This window comes from Sus scrofa, chromosome 15 (assembly GCF_054392235.1).
Source record: "Sus scrofa isolate SSC_HxYL_T2T_F1_AM1 chromosome 15, Sscrofa_HxYL_maternal_Yorkshire_Landrace_v2.0, whole genome shotgun sequence".
Lineage (NCBI taxonomy): Eukaryota > Metazoa > Chordata > Mammalia > Artiodactyla > Suidae > Sus > Sus scrofa.
The window spans coordinates 98,102,229-98,122,342 of NC_139397.1; the positions used below are offsets into that span (position 1 = coordinate 98,102,229).

The 20,114-nt window shown below is 40.4% G+C and overlaps 1 protein-coding gene across 7 annotated transcripts in view; it reads right to left on the reverse strand.

Annotated features, from left to right (window-relative positions):
- The window catches only part of PDE11A (phosphodiesterase 11A), a 427,800-nt gene that overhangs the window by 392,724 nt on the left and 14,962 nt on the right, over nt 1–20,114 (reverse strand). For 2 of the 7 annotated variants that reach the window (XR_014829804.1, XM_021076416.2), the window contains exon 1: nt 2,994–4,235. The exons of 2 other annotated variants lie outside the window; for them this stretch is intronic. Coding sequence is in view for 1 of the 5 variants with exons in the window: in XM_021076416.2 (XP_020932075.2) it covers nt 2,994–3,926 (933 nt within the window). In the remaining 4 variants the exon portion in view is untranslated. Of the gene's footprint in view, nt 1–1,920; nt 1,974–2,993; nt 4,236–19,330; nt 19,401–20,114 lie in introns of those variants that run through there. 3 more of the 7 variants (XM_084999952.1, XM_084999949.1, XM_084999953.1) reach the window with 2 other exon arrangements.

A 20,114-nucleotide genomic window follows, 5' to 3' on the forward strand; every position in this document is an offset into this window, starting at 1 on the left:
TGTGGAAGGTCATCAGTTTTTCATTAAGAGGAATCTATAACAGCAGGAAATGGAAAGGAGAAGGGGGAATGCTGGAACTTGTGAAGGATGCAACATTAATACAACTCTATAAAAAGTTTTATATTGCATGAGTTACTAAAAGGAACAAAATGCGGAACTTTTAATAGGATAGGATATGGTCAAGTATTATCAATCACATTTAGAGGAATCTTAAACAGAGAGTGGAAGAGTAGATATTCCTATATGCCTTGAATATAAAGCTGGTTCTAAAATACTTAATTTAAGGATGGAGTACGGCTCAGCAAAAGATTAAGTTGGTCAAAATGTGCTGAGTTCATACCTCAGCCCCAAATAAGGAGAAAAACAATCGAAAATGAGATAAAGAAAAAGAATACTAGTAAAATAGATAGCATCATTATCATCATAAACTGCTACCATTTCCTAAATAATTGAAATGTGGGAGTTCCCACTGTGGCTCAGTGGGTTAAGAACTCACCTAGTATCCATGAGAATATGGGTTCAATCCCTGGCCTCACTTACTGGGTTAAGGATCCGGTGTTGCCATGAGCTGTAGTGTAGGTCGCAGATGTGGCTCAGATCTGGTGTTGCTGTGGCTGTGGTGTAAGCCAGCAGCTGCAGCTCAGATTCAACCCCTAGCCCAGGAACTTCCATATGCCACAGGTGTGCCCCTTAAAAAAAGAAAAAGAAAAAAAATTGAAATGTGCCAGGTACTGTTTGCTATATCTCACCTTATTTTCTTTGCCACAAAAGGTGGTATTATTCCCATTTTGTGTGTAAGTCAGTTGAGGCTCAGAGATGAAGAAATTCTCCCAAGGTCACACTAGTGGTGACTGGTGTACTATAATAAATAAGAAAAGTAGTTTTATTGAAGAAAAATAGTGAAGAAAAATAAAGAAAAACACACCAGGTTAAAAATATAGATGTATATGGTAGAAGCCAATGGAGAAAGAAAAGAGAGACTTTCTAAGCAGATTAAAATGAAGACAAGGAGTAAACTAAGATCTTCAACTCTCAACTCATTTAACTAACACCTTTCCCCTCCCTGCCTTTTGCCAGTCCTCCCAACTCCCCAATCTTTACAGCCATCTTTACTACCCTGGGGAAGAGAAAAGAACTCTCCTCTCAATGTCAGCTTTCAAATTTTAAAAGGCAATTTTGCTTTCCCTTCTGTCTTCAGAGCAAGAGTGGGGCCCAGAAGAAATATCAGCTGCTGAAAATCTGATGTTCTATGCCTGTGGTAACACTTCTAGTCACAATTCTAGGCAGCAGGAAGGCAAGTTAACTACTGAGGAAGCTAAGAATTATGCTCTTGAAGAAAAAACAGTATATGAACAGTATTAAATAAAAGTTAGGCGCTGATAGACTGGAGTAGGAAATAAAACGGAAGAAAGTCAATTGGAGAAGAATGAGAAAAGTAAGGGCAATAAAAAGATTGCAATTCCAGGCTATAACAAGCATCATCTGACAAGGAAGGGTTTTTTTTGTTCGTTTGTTTGTTTTTTGTTTTTTTTAGCCCAAGCACACAATAAGGATGTAGAAATAATGAGAAAGAAAAGAGTTTGTGATTGTTCAGCTTTTTACAGAATCTTCAACATATCAATTATTAAATGCTTTTATATTTCTTCCCATGGCTTTCTAGGGTTATAGAGAAATAGACACTTGTTAAAGATTACTCATTGCTTGTTTGACGTAAACCTATCAAAGTCATTAGGAAGGATATAATGAATAAAGCATCTAATCAAAAAGGTTAACAAAAATGGTATTTTTATAGGCATTCCTTAACATTAAAGTGTTATATTGACAGACATCTCACAAAAACATGAAATTTTGTTTCAGTACAAACTAGTCAATTTTCTATGTAAAACTGCCAACTTTCAGAGGAAACAAAGAATATCTTACCTTTAGTGTCCTTCCCACCACTTTTGTTATTCTGATCAACGAATTCTAAAGACAGGTGGAGCTCTATTAGACAATGAGAAGAAGTGCTCATCTAATGACCACAAAATTTTCACAGCCAAGGATAATTATTATGAACTCCAAAGAAGTCTCATAGGAAGTGGCATCCAGTTTCATTATGTTCAGTGAATAGATACTAAAGAAATTAGAACTGACTGGCTTTCAGATTCGGGATCTAATATCAGGTTCAAATCACTGTGAAAATGAAAGGCTTAGAAGTACCAGAGGACAGCATGTTGGGTTTCCTTTTCCACTTGAAACTACATGTTTATCCTGCTCATTGCCTTTGGAATTTCTAGAAAATTATCCACTTTTTTGTCTGTTTCACAAACTAAAAACCTACTTGCTCAGTCCTGTCAAAAACTAATTGCAGATAATGTTGGATTCAAGCCTAAATAACCCCTTAATTTGTCCAACCTCTTTCAACTTAACAACAGAAACAGTTAAAACAGATGCTAAAAAGGCACAAATGGGTCAGAGGCCCATTCTTCCTCCCTTCTTCCTCTTTTCTTCTTCTTCCCTACATTGGAACTCATGCAACTCTAAGCTAGAAAAGGAGCTAGGAAAACAGGCACTTTGATCTCTTCCCAATCTTGAATGAGAATGAAATACTTTAAGATCCCAAAAATGACATCAGAGACACCAACGTGCCCATTTTCTTCAAACTAACACTAGAATTCTTGAGTAAACATTTTTTTCCAGTACCTAACAAATGCATTCTAAAACAACACACTGATATTCTTAAAGACAAGGTATCTTGACAGAGAAGCATGTGGTACTATTGGGTACAAAATGTAGCCCCTGTGACATATGAATTTTCCTCAAGCCACTGTGTGTTAGGAAAAAAACCATTACATCAGAAAAAGTGTAATTCGTCTAAACTCAGAAGGAATTTAAATACCAAAATTCATATCGTAAAGAATCTAAATTAATGTGTTCCTGGATGCCAAAGGGTAACTGAAGGCCTGGCTCCCAGACCAAAGGGGCTCTGGAAGGGGGACAATGCAAAGTCCTACCTGGTAGGCATCAGGAATGTTGACCGTCTCTCCATGCTCCCCGACATAGCCAATGATGCCTTTGCCCCAGGGGACCTGCACTTCGTTTGAGTTTTCTGTGCTGCTGCAGGGCAGCAGTGGGGTTCCCGCATGCACATCAAAGAATTTGGAGACCAAGCTCTTCTTGCCAGCAGCTGCCCCTTCCACCAGGAAGAGAGAGCAGCGGTCAGCGTCCACCATGAGGCAGACGAAGATGAGGATCTTGTAGCTCAGACTGGTAAGGTCAAGGTCATTGGAGATATCCTTGACCAGTTCCAGGAAGAACTGTCGCTCATTATGCTTTTTGAGGTGGCACTTGTAGTCCATGGCCGTAGGGGGGTACTGAGGCAGATTCACCCGTGATTCCAGCAGGGCACTGAGAATGTGGGCGGTAGTGGGGGGCAGGGAGCTGGCCTTCCGGAGAAGTGCCCTCCGCCGCACACTGCTCAGGGGCTCCTGGGCCCGGGAGGTCACTTGTTCATCGTAGGTCCTGTTGACATGGATGGCCTTGGAGCGGGCAAAACTCTTCCTTAGCTCTTTCTGAGAAGCTCTCCGCTGCAGGCTCCCATCACCCCGGTTGCCACTGGCCCAGCTGGGACTCAGGGGAACCCCACCACAGTCCCCACTACCCGGAGTGGGCTGGCTGCTAGCAGAGCCATTTGGTCCAGCACCACCGCCAACGCTGCTGCCACCCCTGCCACTGCCATGAGTCAAGCCACTTGGGCCGGCCAGGGTGGACGTTGGGCCTAAAGCCCCGTGACTCTGATTGTGCCTCTGCAGCCACTTCTCCACCATCTCCTGCTTCCCCTTCCGCATTAAGTAATCTTCAAATAACTCTGGATGCCTGTCCAGGAAAGTTTCCACCTCCCCAAAGTCCAGGCGGGAGGCCATCGTGGTCCCAGACACTGCTTTCATTGCCCTCTCTGCACTTGGACCCAACGTTTCCCTGCCCCAGCCGTCTAGCTGGTCCTGCACATGTCCAACCCCCACCAGTACTCCCAGCTCCGCACCGAGATTCAGCGGAGCAATGGAATCCAAAGGGGCTGGGAGGTGCCCCTTTCCTCGGCCTCAGACAGAGCCCCACCCCCCAGGTCCTGCGACTTCCGCGCCGCACAGGTGCCGCCACAGAGCTGCTGCCGCGGCTTCCAGCTCGTTCTGAGAACCCGGAGCTACCGCTGCTCTCGCTCTGGCTGCTGCTGCTGCTGCCGCCACCGCCGCTGCTACAGCAGGATGAGTGGACCGCTGTGAAAGGGAGGTAGGCAGGACACGCCCCTGAGTGAGGCAGGGATCCGGAGGGAGGAGAGAGGTGGGAGGGGGGAGACGCGAGCGCCGGACCAGACAAAGTCCCTGGCCGGAATGCCAGGCGGTTCCTGGAAGTCTCTGGACCGCCGGAATGGGCGCCTGGGAACACGGCCGACTTCTGATTGGAACACGATTAGAGGGAGACGCACCTAGTTCTTTCCCCCTCCTTTCGTCCTTACCTCCCCAGCCCTTCCTATTCCCTGCCTCTAATCCTCCAGCGTTTCACTGAGGCCCCGCGGGGGCCCAGTGGGAGCCCAAGTACTGGGAAGTGTTTATGGTTTGCAGGGATCAGACCCAGAAGCTAACTCCGAGGAAATGAGGATGCTGGGGGTGGGGGAGGATGGTGTATTATTTTTCTCGGATGTGACTGTGGATTCTTGGCTCCTAGGATTCCTGGGACTGCCCACTTATACTAATACCCAGCTCCTTGTGGGTGTGCAGTAAATAATAATGTAACTGGATTTACAGAAATAACTAAATGGAGCTCCCCATCTGAGCAACCCATGACTTTAGCCAAATTCACCTACTAGGGGTTGGAGACAGGAGGGTGGTACTTGGGAGAAAAGCGTAAAACACAGTTACTTGGATTAGGGACCCTGCTTAGCAGGGGTACATTGCAAAGTGGACTTGAGGGCCTCAGGCCCTTCCCAGCCAGTCCTGCATACACGATGGTTACTCTTCATTTCATGAATGACTTGTCGCTTACTCTTCATTTCATGAATGACTTGTCGCTGCTTCACTCAATCTGGCAGGGACACCAATGCTTCCTTTCCTTTTCAATGTCCTAGGGCTGTGGGTAAAGACTTCTCTGTTGGAGGCTTTTCTTTCCCTATCCCTAGGGATGATCAAGATCTGGCTAGTCTCAGCTAGTCAGAATAACACGTTTTCCCTTTGGGCCTTTTCCAACCTAGTGGCTAAGCACAGGTGATCTGCCAGGAAAGAAAAGCAGGTGATAACACTTTCTTGAAGCCTAAGGGTCTCTTCTGTGAGAAGCAAAAGCAAATGGAGAACCATCCAGTTCCCTGGAGCAGCAGGCCAATCTAGAATGCTAGCAATGACAGTAATAAAACTGCTGCAGAGGAGGCAGGTGGCAACATTTATGGAGCTTCCATGTAGCAGGACACACAGGTGACTTATGCAGTAAGTAAAGCTAACTCCAGAAGATGTCCTCACAGTTAAGACAACAAAGTGTATTGAACACTTGCTATGTGTTGATCACTTTAAATTAACATATCAGTTTAACCCTCACAACAGATTTATAAGGTGGGGACTCTCATTATCCCATTTTAAAGATGAGAAACCCTGAGGAGTAACTTACCCAAGGCACACAATGAGGTGGCTCCAGAGCTGGGATGAGGCACACTCTTAGCCACATCACTGGATTGTCTCTGCTAGGATTTGGACTGGTAATTCAGGGTAGATTCAGGGACTGGGGCAAAATGTTCTCTAAACATTCCTCTGACAGCAGCAGGGGGAGCAGAGACGGAGAAGAGAGGCACTTGCTTAAAAATTCCCAATTTCCCAGCTTAGCAGCATGACTAAGGGCATAGCCTTGGCACTGGGAATGCAATTGTGAACAAAGACTCTGCCTTCACAGAGCTTACATTATAGTGAGGAGATGGCAAATAAACCAATAAATACAGTTGAACTGTGAACAACTGAGTTTGAACTGCACAGGTCCACTGATACACAGATATTTTCCAGCAGTAAATACTACAGTACTCCATGATCCAGGGTTAGCTGAATCCGTGAATGCAGAACCAGTGATAAAGAGAGCCGACCATAAGCTATAGGTGAATCTTCAACTGTATAGAAGTCAGCAACATAACTCCCACTTTGTTCAAAGGTCAACTGTATACAGAATAAGAGACTATCAGTGATAAGTGCTATAAGACTTGGCAAAGTATTATATAAAGCGATGAGGTGGTAGAAAGGCCTGAGGAGGGAATACCTGAGCAGAGAGCTGGTAGAAGTGAGGGAATGAGCTGTGTTAACATCTGTAGAAAAGAGTATAACAGGTTGAGGAAGTATGCTTAGGTTGTAATTGTGTTTGGAGTATTTAAGAAATAGCAGGGAGACCAGCTAGGAGACACTGAACCAAGCGTAGAATATAAGTAGTCTGGAGATGCAGCTGCTAAGGAGGTGAGTGCTGATCAAGAAACAAATGAGAAAAAAGTACTTGACACAGTGCCAGACATACAGAGAGTACTCAATAAATGTTCCCTGTTGTATTACTTTTATTATTATTATTCTAAAGTAATAGTGTGTAGAAACTTCAGTGTGTATGGCCACATCTCTGGTATCTTGAGTGGTCCATCAGTGAAGATGGTTAGAGCAGTGTACTGGAGCTGGCTTATAGGGGCTCACAAGGACTGTTTTAGCATCTCTTTCCAACTCCATGTTCGGGGACATCATATAGTTTGCAATCAGTCAGGATGGGAGTATCTTCACCATGGAAATCAACAAGTGCTGTGAATCAGGACTTTTCTTTTTCCAGATCGCTAGCTGATAAACATCTACCAAAATTCAGTGGAAAAAATTCAATTGTTCATCAGTTGATGAATAGATAAATAAAATGTGGTATATCCATAGAAGGGAATATTTGGATATAACAAAAAGGAATGAAGTACTAATACATGCTACAACTTGGATGAAACTTGAAAACAGTATGCAAAGTGAAATAAGACACTCACAGAGGACCATGTACTGTATGATTTCATTTCTTTGAAATGTCCAAAAGAGGCAAATCCATAGATTAGTGGTTGCCAGGAGATGGGTGTATGGGGAGATTTAGGAAGAAGGGTCGGGGAGTACCGCTAATGGGTAAAAGGTTTCTTTTTGGGGTAACAAAAATGTTCTAAAATGGATTGTGAGGATGATTGCACAATTCTGTGACTATACAAAAACCACTGAATTGTACACATTAAATGAATAAATTGGGGAGTTCCCGTCGTGGCGCAGTGGTTAATGAATCCGACTAGGAACCATGAGGTTGCGGGTTCGGTCCCTGCCCTTGCTCAGTGGGTTAACAATCCCGCGTTGCTGTGGCTCTGGCGTAGGCCGGAGGCTACAGCTCCGATTTGACCCCTAGCCTGGGAACCTCCATATGCCAGGGGAGTGGCCCAAGAAACAGCAAAAAGACAAAATAAATAAATAAATAAATAAATAAATGGATAAATTGTAAGGTATGTGAATTACATGTCAACGAAGCTGTTATTAAAAAAAAAAAACAAAACAAAACAAAAAAAAACAGCATAAGGTATTTACCAGCACATGACTTGTCAGAATAGAGTAGCATTGCCGTGCAAGGAGGCAGGAAAAGCAATAAGCATCCCGAGGAAGGGAGAGAAGCAGACCACCCCTGGGCTGCCTGGAAACAGAAGGCTTAATAAATAGACATTTCCTTAATTCCATCTTCCGTGTATTCATTATATAAGCAGTTGTTTAGCACGTATTACATTCTAGACTCTGAAGACAAAAGAAGACCAAGACAAAATCTCTGTCTCTGATTGAGAATCTCACAGTCTACAGCGCCAAGGGGAGTAGGAGTAGAATACTAGGAAGGGTGGGAAAATGAATTGAGCATTTGAGGCTTGCTTTTGAATTGGCTGCAGTCTTATTCCCTGCTTAGTTCATGAGGTCACTGAAGAAGTCAATTGTTGAGGAAGAAAATGAAAAGGCGACAGTGCAATTAAGACAGTCCAGAAGGCTATGATGGGGGGGGCTGCATAATAAGATGTGTGGTGATATGGCCCCAAGTGTCATTTCCTCTTCATTCTCCATTTGTAGAATGGCATATGTATTAGTCATGGTCCCCACAGGAAACAGAGCATACTCAAAGTAATTCTAAGAGGGTGAATTTACAAAGGGACTAATTACAAAGATGGAGTATAAGTAAACCACAGGGAAAATAAGGAAATTTGAGACTCATAGCAGCAGAGAAGTCACCACCTCTAGACCTGATGGGAGCAGAAAAGGAACAGTTACCAGGACACAGAAGGAGAAAGGATTGTGTAGTGACTACTGTCCTGAGAGAAGCAGTGACGCCCTGTCAGAGGACATGGACGCTCAAGCTGACCTCAAGGGATAGGTGTCAGGAACAAATACTTTGATCTCATTCTTCTCCCTCCCTCCCATCCGGACCAGCCCCAGCTAGCAGACAGAGCCTACTGGAGCTCACTGATGGAATCCATAGGTCATCCCACCTGGCAGAGAGTAGGGCAGGACAAAAGCTTCATGAAAGATCTGAAGGGGTAAATGGAAAATACTTGGCCCAGTATGGAACCCTGAAGAAGTCCTATTTGGAAATAATGGATGCTACAACTCCAAAGAATTTTCTGTGTAATTCTGCTCTTTTCTGCTCACCTGCTAATTCCGTCAAAACACTCTATAACACACTCTACAACTACATTCACGGTCAGCAGAACCTTCCGGGGCACACACCCTGAAAAGATAGGATACTGTGAGGCTAGATCAGTCAGCTCAAGGAAGAAAGCTCTGCAGTCTCCCTATCTACACTTCCCCCTCTTCGGAGAAGATAAAGGGGCCTCCAATTTGTAGTTTTCAAATGAAAGGGCTTCCTTTTGATCCAAGTATTCATTACTTTATCACTGCCAATTAGCATTTATTGAGCAACATGCAAAGCACTGGGTTATTTGCAAGATAACTTTTGTTATTTCAAAGGAGACCCATCAAGTTTTAGTACTAGATAAAACTTTAGAGATCATCTAATACTCTACTTTCATTGCACACATGGAAATTGAGATCCAGAACAGACATCTAACTCCTCCAAAGTCAGCTGCCAAGCACAGCCTCAGATCCGCTCCTGGTTCTGTCCCACCCTTACATCCAAGAACTTGATACTAACCTCTTGAAGCCAATGAACTTCTGTCTCCTAAGCTTGTCTCTTAATCATTCCATCTCCTAAAATAGACTTTCACTACGTGACCAGTAGGCATCATCGGACAGGTTGTTCCAATTTTTGAAATGAAAAATTCACTTCAAAAATAATTAAAATTGGCATAGTATTCTTCTAGGAAATAGGGGTCCACAGGATCAAACAGAAGATGGGTTATTCCCATTCCAAAAGTATTAAAAGTTCCACAAGGATGTTTATTTTTATGGAAATTTAATTATCAGAAGTGGTCACAGTCTATTACCAAATCCAAAACCTGAGGTGGTATAGCAGGGTTCGCCAGAGAAAAAGAAGCAACAGGATTATATAAAGAAAGAGAAAAAAGAGACAGAGATGGAGATAGAGACTGATTTATTAGGAGGAACTGGCTCACATGATGGAGTCTAAGAAGTCCTATGATCTGCTGTTTGCAAGGTTTAAATCCAGGAAAGCCAGTAGTGTAATGCCATCTCAGTTTGAAGGCCTGAGAACTGGGGAGCAAATGACATAAACCTCAGTCTGGGGCAGGAGAAGATGAGATGAGATGTCCCAGCTCAAGCAGTGAGGCAGGGAAAAACAGAAGAATTCCTTCATCCTCCACCTTTTGTTCTACTCAGGCCTTCAGTGGAATGGACAGTGCCCACCTACAGACACCAAAAAGCTATCTACTTTGCTGAGTCCAATTCAAATGCTAGGCTCATCCAAAAAACTCTCATAGACACACCCAGAAGCAATGTTTAATCTGGGTATCCTGTGGCCCATTCAAGTTGTCACATAAAATTAACCACTACAGTTATCTTAGCTGGTTTTAAATTTTGTAAGCAACTTTCCTCCCACTCTATTTGTGTAGAACCTCAACATGTGTCTATTTAAATTGCCATTCCTTATCTGGTAGTGACTTCACCTTAGTCAAGTAAAATTTTGTAACCCATAGTAACTCACAAAAGAAAGGTAAATATATAAAGTAACCATGCAGATTAATATACACCAAGCAGGGTAAATTAGATTAGCACTGTCCATCTGGGCATTTGGGAATGAAGTCTGTTTCTTTCACCCCAGAAGAAATTGTGCATGTAAATTCAGAAGCATATATTTACATGCTACCTAGACAAATACAGCTGTGTTACAAAATATAATTGACTTAATTCCTAGTATCATTGATCAAATGAACAGGTTGCCCTCAATAGCTATTATATTCTTAGCAATAACCATGTATAGTAAACTGCGATGTTACAATTACTGTTTAAGATATTTTCAATGTTAAATTTTCCTTTTTAACTCCATTTCAATTGTCTTTTTCCCCTCCCCTCACTATTAACGTTTTTAGTTATTTCTCCCCAAATTATCTTTGAACAGAATACAGCTCCCATATTTAACCTTCAAGGACTCAGTTTTCCTAGATTCAGTGATCCCAATACTGTGCTATCCCCTATGGTGTCCACTGGCCATGTGGCTAACTAAATTTAAATGTTAATTAATTAAAATTAAATGAAATTGTAGGAGTTACCATCGTGGCTCAGCAGTAACGAACCTGATTAATATCCATAAGGATGCGGGTTCAATCCCTGGCCTAGCTCAGTGGGTTAAGGATCAGGCCTTACTGTGGCTGTGGTGCAGGCTGGCAGCTACAGCTCTGATTCGACCCCTAGCCTGGAAACTTCCAATGCCATGGGTGTGGCCCTAAAAAGACAAAAATACAAATAAATAATAAATTTTTTAAATAAAAAATAAAATTAAACAAAATTATAAATTCAGTTGCTCTGAAAAACTACTCATATTTCAAGTGCTCAGGAGCCATATGTGGCTAGTGCCTACCCTACTGGATTGTGTAGATACAGAACATTTCCTTCACCTTAGAAACTTCTATTTGAGAGTGCTGCTCTAAGATCACCTGCAGCACCAAGATTCTGTGTGTATTCACCAATGCCACTCAATGGCCTCCCAGTTGTCAAATATAATGGCCCTCATACTAGTTTTATGATATTCCTCTGTTCTTGAAACTTTTTCTCAGTAGCACCATTTCCTGATTCTTTATAACTTGAATGGATTTGAATTACATTCTCTCAAAACAGTGAGTAACCATCGTTTTTCAATTTATCTCACTAGTTTTTCTACCCCCTGTGGCCTTCCTGATTGTTGCAATTACTCATTTAAGGTCCATTCCCGTAACTGCAGTTACCATCTCCTGTTTTTATACTCCCCAATATTATGATTCTGTTTTCTAGCACCAGATGCTATCTTACTTAGCTGGACTACCACAGCAAAATACCATAGACTAAGTATCTTCAGCAACAGCAATTTATTTTCTCACAGTTCCAGAGGTTGAAAGTCTGAGGTCAGGATACTAGCATGGCCGTGTTCCAGAGAGAGTTCTCCTCTTGGCTTGCAGATGGCTGCCTTCTAACTGTGTCCTCACATGGCAGAGAGAGCAAGCTCTCCCGTGACTCTTCTTAGTAAAGCACTAATCTCATCAAACCAGCGCCTCACCTATCAGACCTCACCTGACCCTAATTACCTCCCAAAGGCCTCATTTCCAAGTACCATCACATTGGGGGTGAGGGCTTCAACATATAGATTTTGCAGAGACACAAACATTTAATCCACAACACTTGGATTAAAACTTGGTTGCTTAAAACTGCTTGTTGTTGTTGTTTATTTGTGGGGTTTTTTTTGGGGGGAGGGGGCCCCGTGGCACACACAAGTTCTCCAGCCAGGGATCCAACCCGAGCCCAGCAGTGACAATGACAGATCCTTAACCACTAGGCCACCAGGGAGCTCCCTGTTTGTATTTTACTGATCACAATTGTGTGGGTTGACCAGGGGTTCTTCTGTTTCATTAGGTGTTAGCAGGAGTCATTCCTGTGATTGCATTCAGGTGGCAGCTGGACTGCACTGGAACCTCCAAGAAGGCCTACTGAACACATCCAGGGCCTCCCTGCTGGGGCTACTCAGTTCTCCTTCAGGAGACCTCTTTCCACATTGTGTCTCAACCTTCAGTTCTTCATATGGAGTCTCTCTCCAGAAGGACTGCCCATCCTTCCTTAAAGTGTGGCAGCTGGGCTCCAAGAGGGGACATTTCAACAAGATAAGCCCAATGTGCAAGAGCTTATCAAGTTTGCATCATAGTTAATATCCCACTGGCCAAAGCCAATCATATAGCCAAACTAACTGCAGAGGAGGGACAAGGATATGACTCCTCACAGGTGTGTTTCACTGGGAGCCACCAATTTAACAGTCAACCACACAAGCTCTCCCCTGAGTCTCCAACCCACATTTCCAACTGCTACAAGACATTCACTCCTAAATTTGACACCTCAAATTTGTCAATTCCAACATCATTCTCACTCCTCCCCACCTTAGGTCACTCAATTCTACATACTCTACTTCAGAAATTTCTCTTTGAAACAAGCTTCTTTTCTCCAAACCCATTTGCCTTAATTCAAACCTTCATTAACTGTCTGATTCTCTATTGAAGATCTTCCACATAACAAGGGTAATAATGGTATAGCTTTGCTTATAAACTCTTCTATTTATAGAGTCCTTGTCAAAGATATGTACTAGGTTGAATGGCATGTCCTCCTAGAACCTGTGAATGTGAGCTTATTTGGAAAGAGGGTATTTGTAGAAGTGATTAAGTTAAGGACCTCAAGATAAGAGCATCCTGGACTTAGGGTGGGCCCTAAATCCAATGATATTTTTCCTTATAAGATACAAAAAAGAAGACAGAGATACATGGAGGAGAAGATGATGGAAAGACAGAAGCAGAGACTGGAGCAATACATCTACAAGCCAAGGTATAGCAAGGACTGCTAACAGCCACCACAAGCAAGAAGAGCGGCAAAGGACAGATTCTCCCCCAGAGCTTCCAAAAAAACAACAACAACAACAAAAAACAACTTTCCCAACACCTTGATTTTGGAGTTCTGACATTCATCCCTGCCACAGAATAGTTTTAAGCCACCAAGTTTGGAGTAATTTGTTATAAGCACCCTGGGAAACAAATATAAGGTCTTTCATTATTGCATCTCTATCTTCCATCTCTGTTCTCATCTTCTGCTACTCCCTACCACACATTCTCCAAGTATGCAGATGCCTTTTCCCTTCTTGGCTTCCCCCTGAAAAGCCCTTCTCCCCTTTCCTGTCTCTCAAACTGCTCTGTTCCATTAAGCCCTATTTGAAATGGCACATCCTACGTGAAGTTTTATCTACTTATAGTAAGAAGAGTATTGTATCTTCCTGTGTGATCTGTCCTTCTACTTCCACACATTTTGGTCAGATATCTGCTATAAGTCACTTAATACTTGGTATTTATTCAACTCAATAGGATGTATGTAACTCTCCATTTTATTATTTTTTAATAGTTATTTCCCCAATACAATTTTTTTCTACTGTACAGCATGGCGACCCAGTTACACATACATGTACACATTCTATTTTCACACATTATCATGCTTCATCATAAGTGACTAGACATAGTTCCCAGTGCGACACAGCTAACTCTCCATCTTAAAAAATTTTATGTCAAAGCACATTATTCCTCTTGTTACCTTTTTTTTTACTTAAAAATTAAAACCAGTCTGAGCAAAAAGCCTACCCACATTCATAACTGTATTAAAGAATGAGCATCCAGAAGATAATTTTTTAAAGACATCTAGGTGAACAATAATGATCCATGAAGATAGAGAAAAATATGCTTCCATATCATGCCATAAATGTTTTATATATTCTGTTTTCTTCTTAAAATTAATAGAGTATTTTATCTTAGAAGAAAAGGCAGCAATAATCAAAGTATCTTGCTAAAGAATGATTTTTTTTTTTTTTTGCCTTTTTGCCTTTTTGCCATTTCTTGGGCCACTCCCCTGGCATATGGAGGTTCCCAGGCTAGTGGTCGAATTGGAGCTGTAGCCACCGGCCTACTCCACAGCCACAGCAACGCAGGATCCGAGCCAAGTCTGCAACCTACACCACAGCTCACCGCAACGGTGGATCACTAACCCACTGAGCAAGGGCAGGGACCGAACCCACAACCTCATGGTTCCTAGTCAGATTCGTTAACCACTGAGCCACAATGGGAACTCCCAAGAATGATCTTTTAATAAAACATATTGATTGGTTTTTAACCGTTTCAAAATATTTTCTCTATATTTGGAGACTCAAACTTAGGAGACTATGGAAAAATTCAGTATTTAAAAATTCCTTGAATCCTTATAAAGGTAACTTTGCTAAATATATATTAAACAATCAAATGTTGAGCTAGACATTGAGAATATAACATAGTCTAAGGACCATCCCTTTCCTCAAAGAACATTATTTACAGTTTAGCTAGGCAGATAAGATATTTGCATTAAAGTACAACTGACAATACAAGATACCATTGAGGGAATAGGACAGACAGGAAATCCAAAGAAAAAATCAGAAGTATTCTTAAATCCATATGATTGAAAGCGTAGGCCTACTAATATCAGAACAAAAGGAGGAAAACATTGGAGGAAAATTCAACAATAGATGATTCAGTTATCATTTAGGGAATAAACATACAAGAAGGACAGAAATAAATAGTAAATAGTGTTGCCTTTCTTCTTAATTGCCATGCCTTCATTCACTAGATCAAAAGTATTTCATCATTCCAGTTATTGCTTTACATGTCTTACAGGAAAAACACTGTAAGAATGGAAAAAGGACACCTTATCATTTAAAAGACAGTCTCCATTTGTCTCATCTGTTATTTACAGTTTGATTCAAAGATGAAATATTACTCCCAAGGGTAACTTTAACAGCAACTAATATCAAAAAACAAACATGTCAACTCTTTATTTTTCAAATAAGCAAGATAAATGAGAGAATAGAATGAACTATAAGCTTCAAATAAACATCTTTGAAAATATACTATATGTTATTTATAGAACATTTATAATGTTTTAATGTCAGAATTTACCTTCCCCAAAATAAATACATCAAAATTAAAGGCAATTTGAACATTGAGCAACTATGAATCTCTTGCCAAATTAATCTCCCTAGTATGGGATGTAATGTGAAATAGCAGCTAACATAATTAGTTATCATTCCAGAAACTAATCACATCACTGTTATGTGCTCTAAGAACAGATAATGAATGTAGCCTTGTGCATTATGCAACTAGTTGATCCAAGACAGAACTTGATGTTGTATATTTCCCCTGAAATTTAGCTCTTGATTTTCTCAAGTGTGTGTGTGTATTTAAGCATAAAACCTGCTTTACCAGTTATTTTACCACCACGAAATAGACCCATTTAAATGTCTTATCAGATACCAATATTATAAATAAAGAAAAACACAAATATTGGCCAAATTATTAAATTCATGCCATAATACAATAATAAGACAAAAAATGTGGCTAATTTTAGTCTCTCATCCAAATACTCTTTTTTTTTTTTTTTTTTTTTGGTCTTTTTGCCATTTCTAGGGCCACTCCTGAGGCATATGGAGGGTCCCAGGCTAGGGGTCTAATCGGAGCTTTTGCTGCTGGCCTACACCAGAGCCACAGAATCGCAGGATCTGAGCCACATCTGCAACCTACACCACAGCTCACGGCAACACCTCATCCCCTTAACCCACTGAGCAAGGCCAGGGATCGAACCCTCAACCTCATGGTTCCTAGTCGGATTCGTTAACCACTGAGCCATGACGGGAACTCCCCAAATACTCTTTTGAGCAAAGAAAAAATGTGTCATTTTCAGCCTGGCTGCCTTTTCTTGAAATCTTTCATTTATCTCTTCAGATTGGGCTTCACTAAAATTTCCCAATTAAATGAACTTTACCCTCCAAGGATATTCTGACACTGACCTTGGACAGTGTCCAAGTTCAAATCATTTTTGTTAGTTTGTTTCTTTGCTTGTGGTAATAACTTCATTGCATGCTTCTAACCCAGTTTTTTTTTTTTTCTTAAACTGGAAAATTGTATCTTAAATATGTATCAGAAATTAACCAATACTTTGTAGGTTGCCTTTTCTCCTTTAGCAGATTCTCTAGTGAATTGGGAGTGGTGCTACCTTCATCATCATGGTCACAGCAAAGACCACTGTGGGGAGCACAAGGCCATCTCTGTCACTGCCCTTAATGATTTTAGGTTGCTTGGAATTTCCACTTTGCATATTTTCACTAGGGTCAAGCTATGGTAGGGCAAGTTTCTTAACTTCTCTATTCCTCAGGTTCTCCATCTATAAAATGTGAGTCATTTCCATAACAGGAGTGTCTGGAGGATGAAATGAGTTCATACATGCACAGCACTTAGAACAATATTTGACACATAGTAAGCTCTCAGTAAAATGTTAGCCATTCTATTGTTGTTTTCATTATTTTAACCAGCAACCCATATTCCTTAAGAAATATAATTTTAAAACACATGATTTTTAAGGGACATAAATGCTAACATGAATAATTATTTTTAAAACCATAATTTCTGCTAGTTGGAGGTAATTGAAAAAAAAATCACTGTAGAGAAATACAGAATTTAAATATTTGAAGGAGCACAATTGTGGCAAGATTGAACCAATTCAAGTAGTCAAAAAATGAAAACAACAAACAAACAACAAACATGGCTTAGAAAGATGACACACTTGCTTTTCAAAAGAACTTGCTGTGCTGGTTTCCATAGATGACCAAGAAAGCACATGTTCAAGAGAGTCTTACAGATCAACAAACCAGCCCTCTCAGGAACTATAAACATTACTTCTCCCTGCTATAGTAGCCACCAAGTCTTCTGACAGGGTGTATGACTAACACCACATTCCCAAAAAATAAGCAAAATAAGTTTTTATAATACGAGATTTACTGACACACAAAAAAACTGACAGATTTTACTTTTACATCTGTAACAAAATTTTAGTGACTTTCAGGCTATCCTTTTTTCTTTTTTATTGGAAAGAAATATGTATTTGTAAAACTGAAATATAACAACATTATATAAAGGAAAAATAAAAGTCTTCCATCTCTGTTCCCAGGAAAAAATTTATCAGTGTAGTATACATCAATAGACAGTTATATAGATAATTTCATACATATATATTTTTTAATGGGCATGGGAAAAAATATATAATTGAACCAGTCTATAACATGAATAAGAAATTTGCTTTTTTTACTTAACAGTGTATTATAGACATCTTTCCCCATTAGAACAAATAAAACCTTTCAAAAGAATAAAAACTCGAAAGAGGTTTCTATCTTCAAGTAAAATGAATACTCCATGAAGAAAGATCATATTTATTCTACCCAGAATTATAAAAGAAGTAGCTTTCTCTTCTAAATCAGAATTTAACCTCTAACGATAAATTTTCTTCTTGAGTAATTCACCAAAGTTCTCAGATATAAGAATGGAATAGAATCTTCTAGTCCTAGCTACCAAAGAATCTCAGTTAACTAATTTTTAATGGTTCAAGTAAAACTGCACACTAATTTGAACATTAGCCTATAGTTAATCTAAAATTGGAATTTTCAAAGGCTTTTTTTCCCCTCACATATCAGAATTAAGGAAGTAATAGGAGCGCAGGGATAGTTAGAGCAAAGCTGATGGTTTCACAAGGCAGAGAGCAGATACGAGTACGTCTGAAATGGGAGCAGGCAGCTGCAAGCAAGTATATAAACCAGAAACAAGATCACAGCTAAGTTGACGGCAAAGGAAATCACCAACAAAATGGCAAGGCAATCTGCAGAATGCAAGAAAATATCTCCAAATCATCTATCTGATAAGGGGTTACTATCCAAACTATATGAAGAATTCATATAACCCAAGAGAAAAAAAAAAAAACCTGATTTTAAAATGGGCAGAGAAACTGAATAGACATTTTTCCAAAGAAAACATACAGATGGCCAACAGATACATGAAAAGGTGCTCATCATCACTAATCACCAGGGAAATGCAACTTAAAATCATAATGAGACTATTACTTCATACCCCTCAGAATGGTTATTATCAAAAAGAAAAGAAATAACAAGTGTTGGTGAGGATGTAGAGAAAGGGAACCCTGTCCACTGTTGCTGGGATTACAAATTGGTGCAACCACTGTGGAAAACAGTACAAAGTTTACTCAAAAAATTAAAAATTGGGAGTTCCCATTGTGGCTTAGTGGGTTATGAACCCAACTAGTATCCTTGAGAATGCAAGTTCGATCCCTGTCCTTGCTCAGTGGGTTAAGGATCTGGTATTGCCATGAGCTGTGGTGTAGGTCACAGATGCAGCTTGGATCTGGCATTGCTGTGGCTATGGTGTAGGCTGGCCGCAGCAGCTCCAATTCAACCCCTAGCCTGGGAACTTCCATATGCCACAGCTGCATCTCTAAAAAAAAAAAAAAGAAAAAAAATTAAAACTAGAATTACGATATGATACAGCAATTCCACTTTAGGGTATATATATCCAAAGAAAATAAAAACACTAACTTGAAAAGATATCTGCACCCATATGGTTACTGCAGCATTACTTACCATAGCCAAAATAAAGAAACAACTTAAGTAGCCATCAACGAATGAATGAATGGTGTATACACACACACACACACACACACACACACACACACACACACACACACACAGTGGAATATTACTGAGCCATAAAAAAGAATGAAATCTTGCCATTTGTGACAACATGGATGGAACTTGAGGACATTGTGCTAAGTGAAATAAGTCAGAGAAAGACAAATACTAAATGATCTCATTTACATGTGGGATCTAAAAGTAAAAAACACTAAGTTCATAGATGCAGAGAACAGACTGGCAGTTGCCAGAGGTAGGAGTGGGGGAAGGGCAAAATGGGTGAACGTGGTCAAAAAGTACAAACTTCTAGTCATAAATAAGTCATGAGGACATACTATGTAGCATAGTAACTGACTATAGTTAATGATACTGTATTACATATTTGAAAGTTGCCAAGGAGGGTAGGTCATAAAAGTACTTATCATAGAGAAATAAAAGTTTTATAACTAAGTATGGTGGTGGATGTTAACTAGACTTACTGTGATGATCACTTTGCAGCATATAAAAATTTGAATCATTATGTTGTATACCTAAAACTAATGTTATATATTAATTATATCCCAATTTTAAAAAATAAAAATTTAAAATTAATTTTAAAGAAAAAGAGCAAAGTTAATACCTGTAGTGTGGCTGTTCATGGTAACAGGTAAATCGAAGAGTGAAGAGGCTGGATCCAATAGAGTGACTGTCTGAAGTGAAAATATGAGCAAATGGAATTCATTTACATGTCTATCATAGATGGTGTTTTGTTTGCCTGATTCACTACCCTCTTCCCTCCAAACAGATGACATAGTACTGTTACATGGTCTGTCATTCCTCCTGCAGGAGGAGCATACCCCCTTACCTTACTGGTGCTGGGCTTTGCTACTTAACCTGTTTTGGTCACTCAGTGTATACCACATCTAAGCAGAAGCTTTATGAAGCATCAGGCACTTGAAGCTTTATGAAGCATCTAGGGCTCTTGATCTTTCCCTCTGCCATAAGAATGGGAAATGGGAATGTCCCATATAGGTACTTCTCCTTTAACCTGATTCCAGAATGAGAAGACTTGGAGCAGGGCCACAGCTGACCATAGGCTACAAACCATGTGAATGAGAAATAAACATTTTGTTGTTGCAAGCCCCTAAGATTTTGTTACTAGAGAAAAGTTGGCTAATATAGAAATTGGTACCTGGAAATAGGGTGCTACTACATAGCTCTGTCTCAGCATCAGACAGCAGGTGGCATAGAAACTGTTATTTAGAGCTAGAAAAATGGTGACCCACGTTATGTAGGGATCAAAAACTTGGTGAAATTATCACCTGCAATAACTTAAACAACAGGTAATAAGCCTAAGAAATGTATGGTTTTGGGTGAAGAGAATGCAAAACAAAATGTTACTGTGTCATTACTAGCTTATTTAA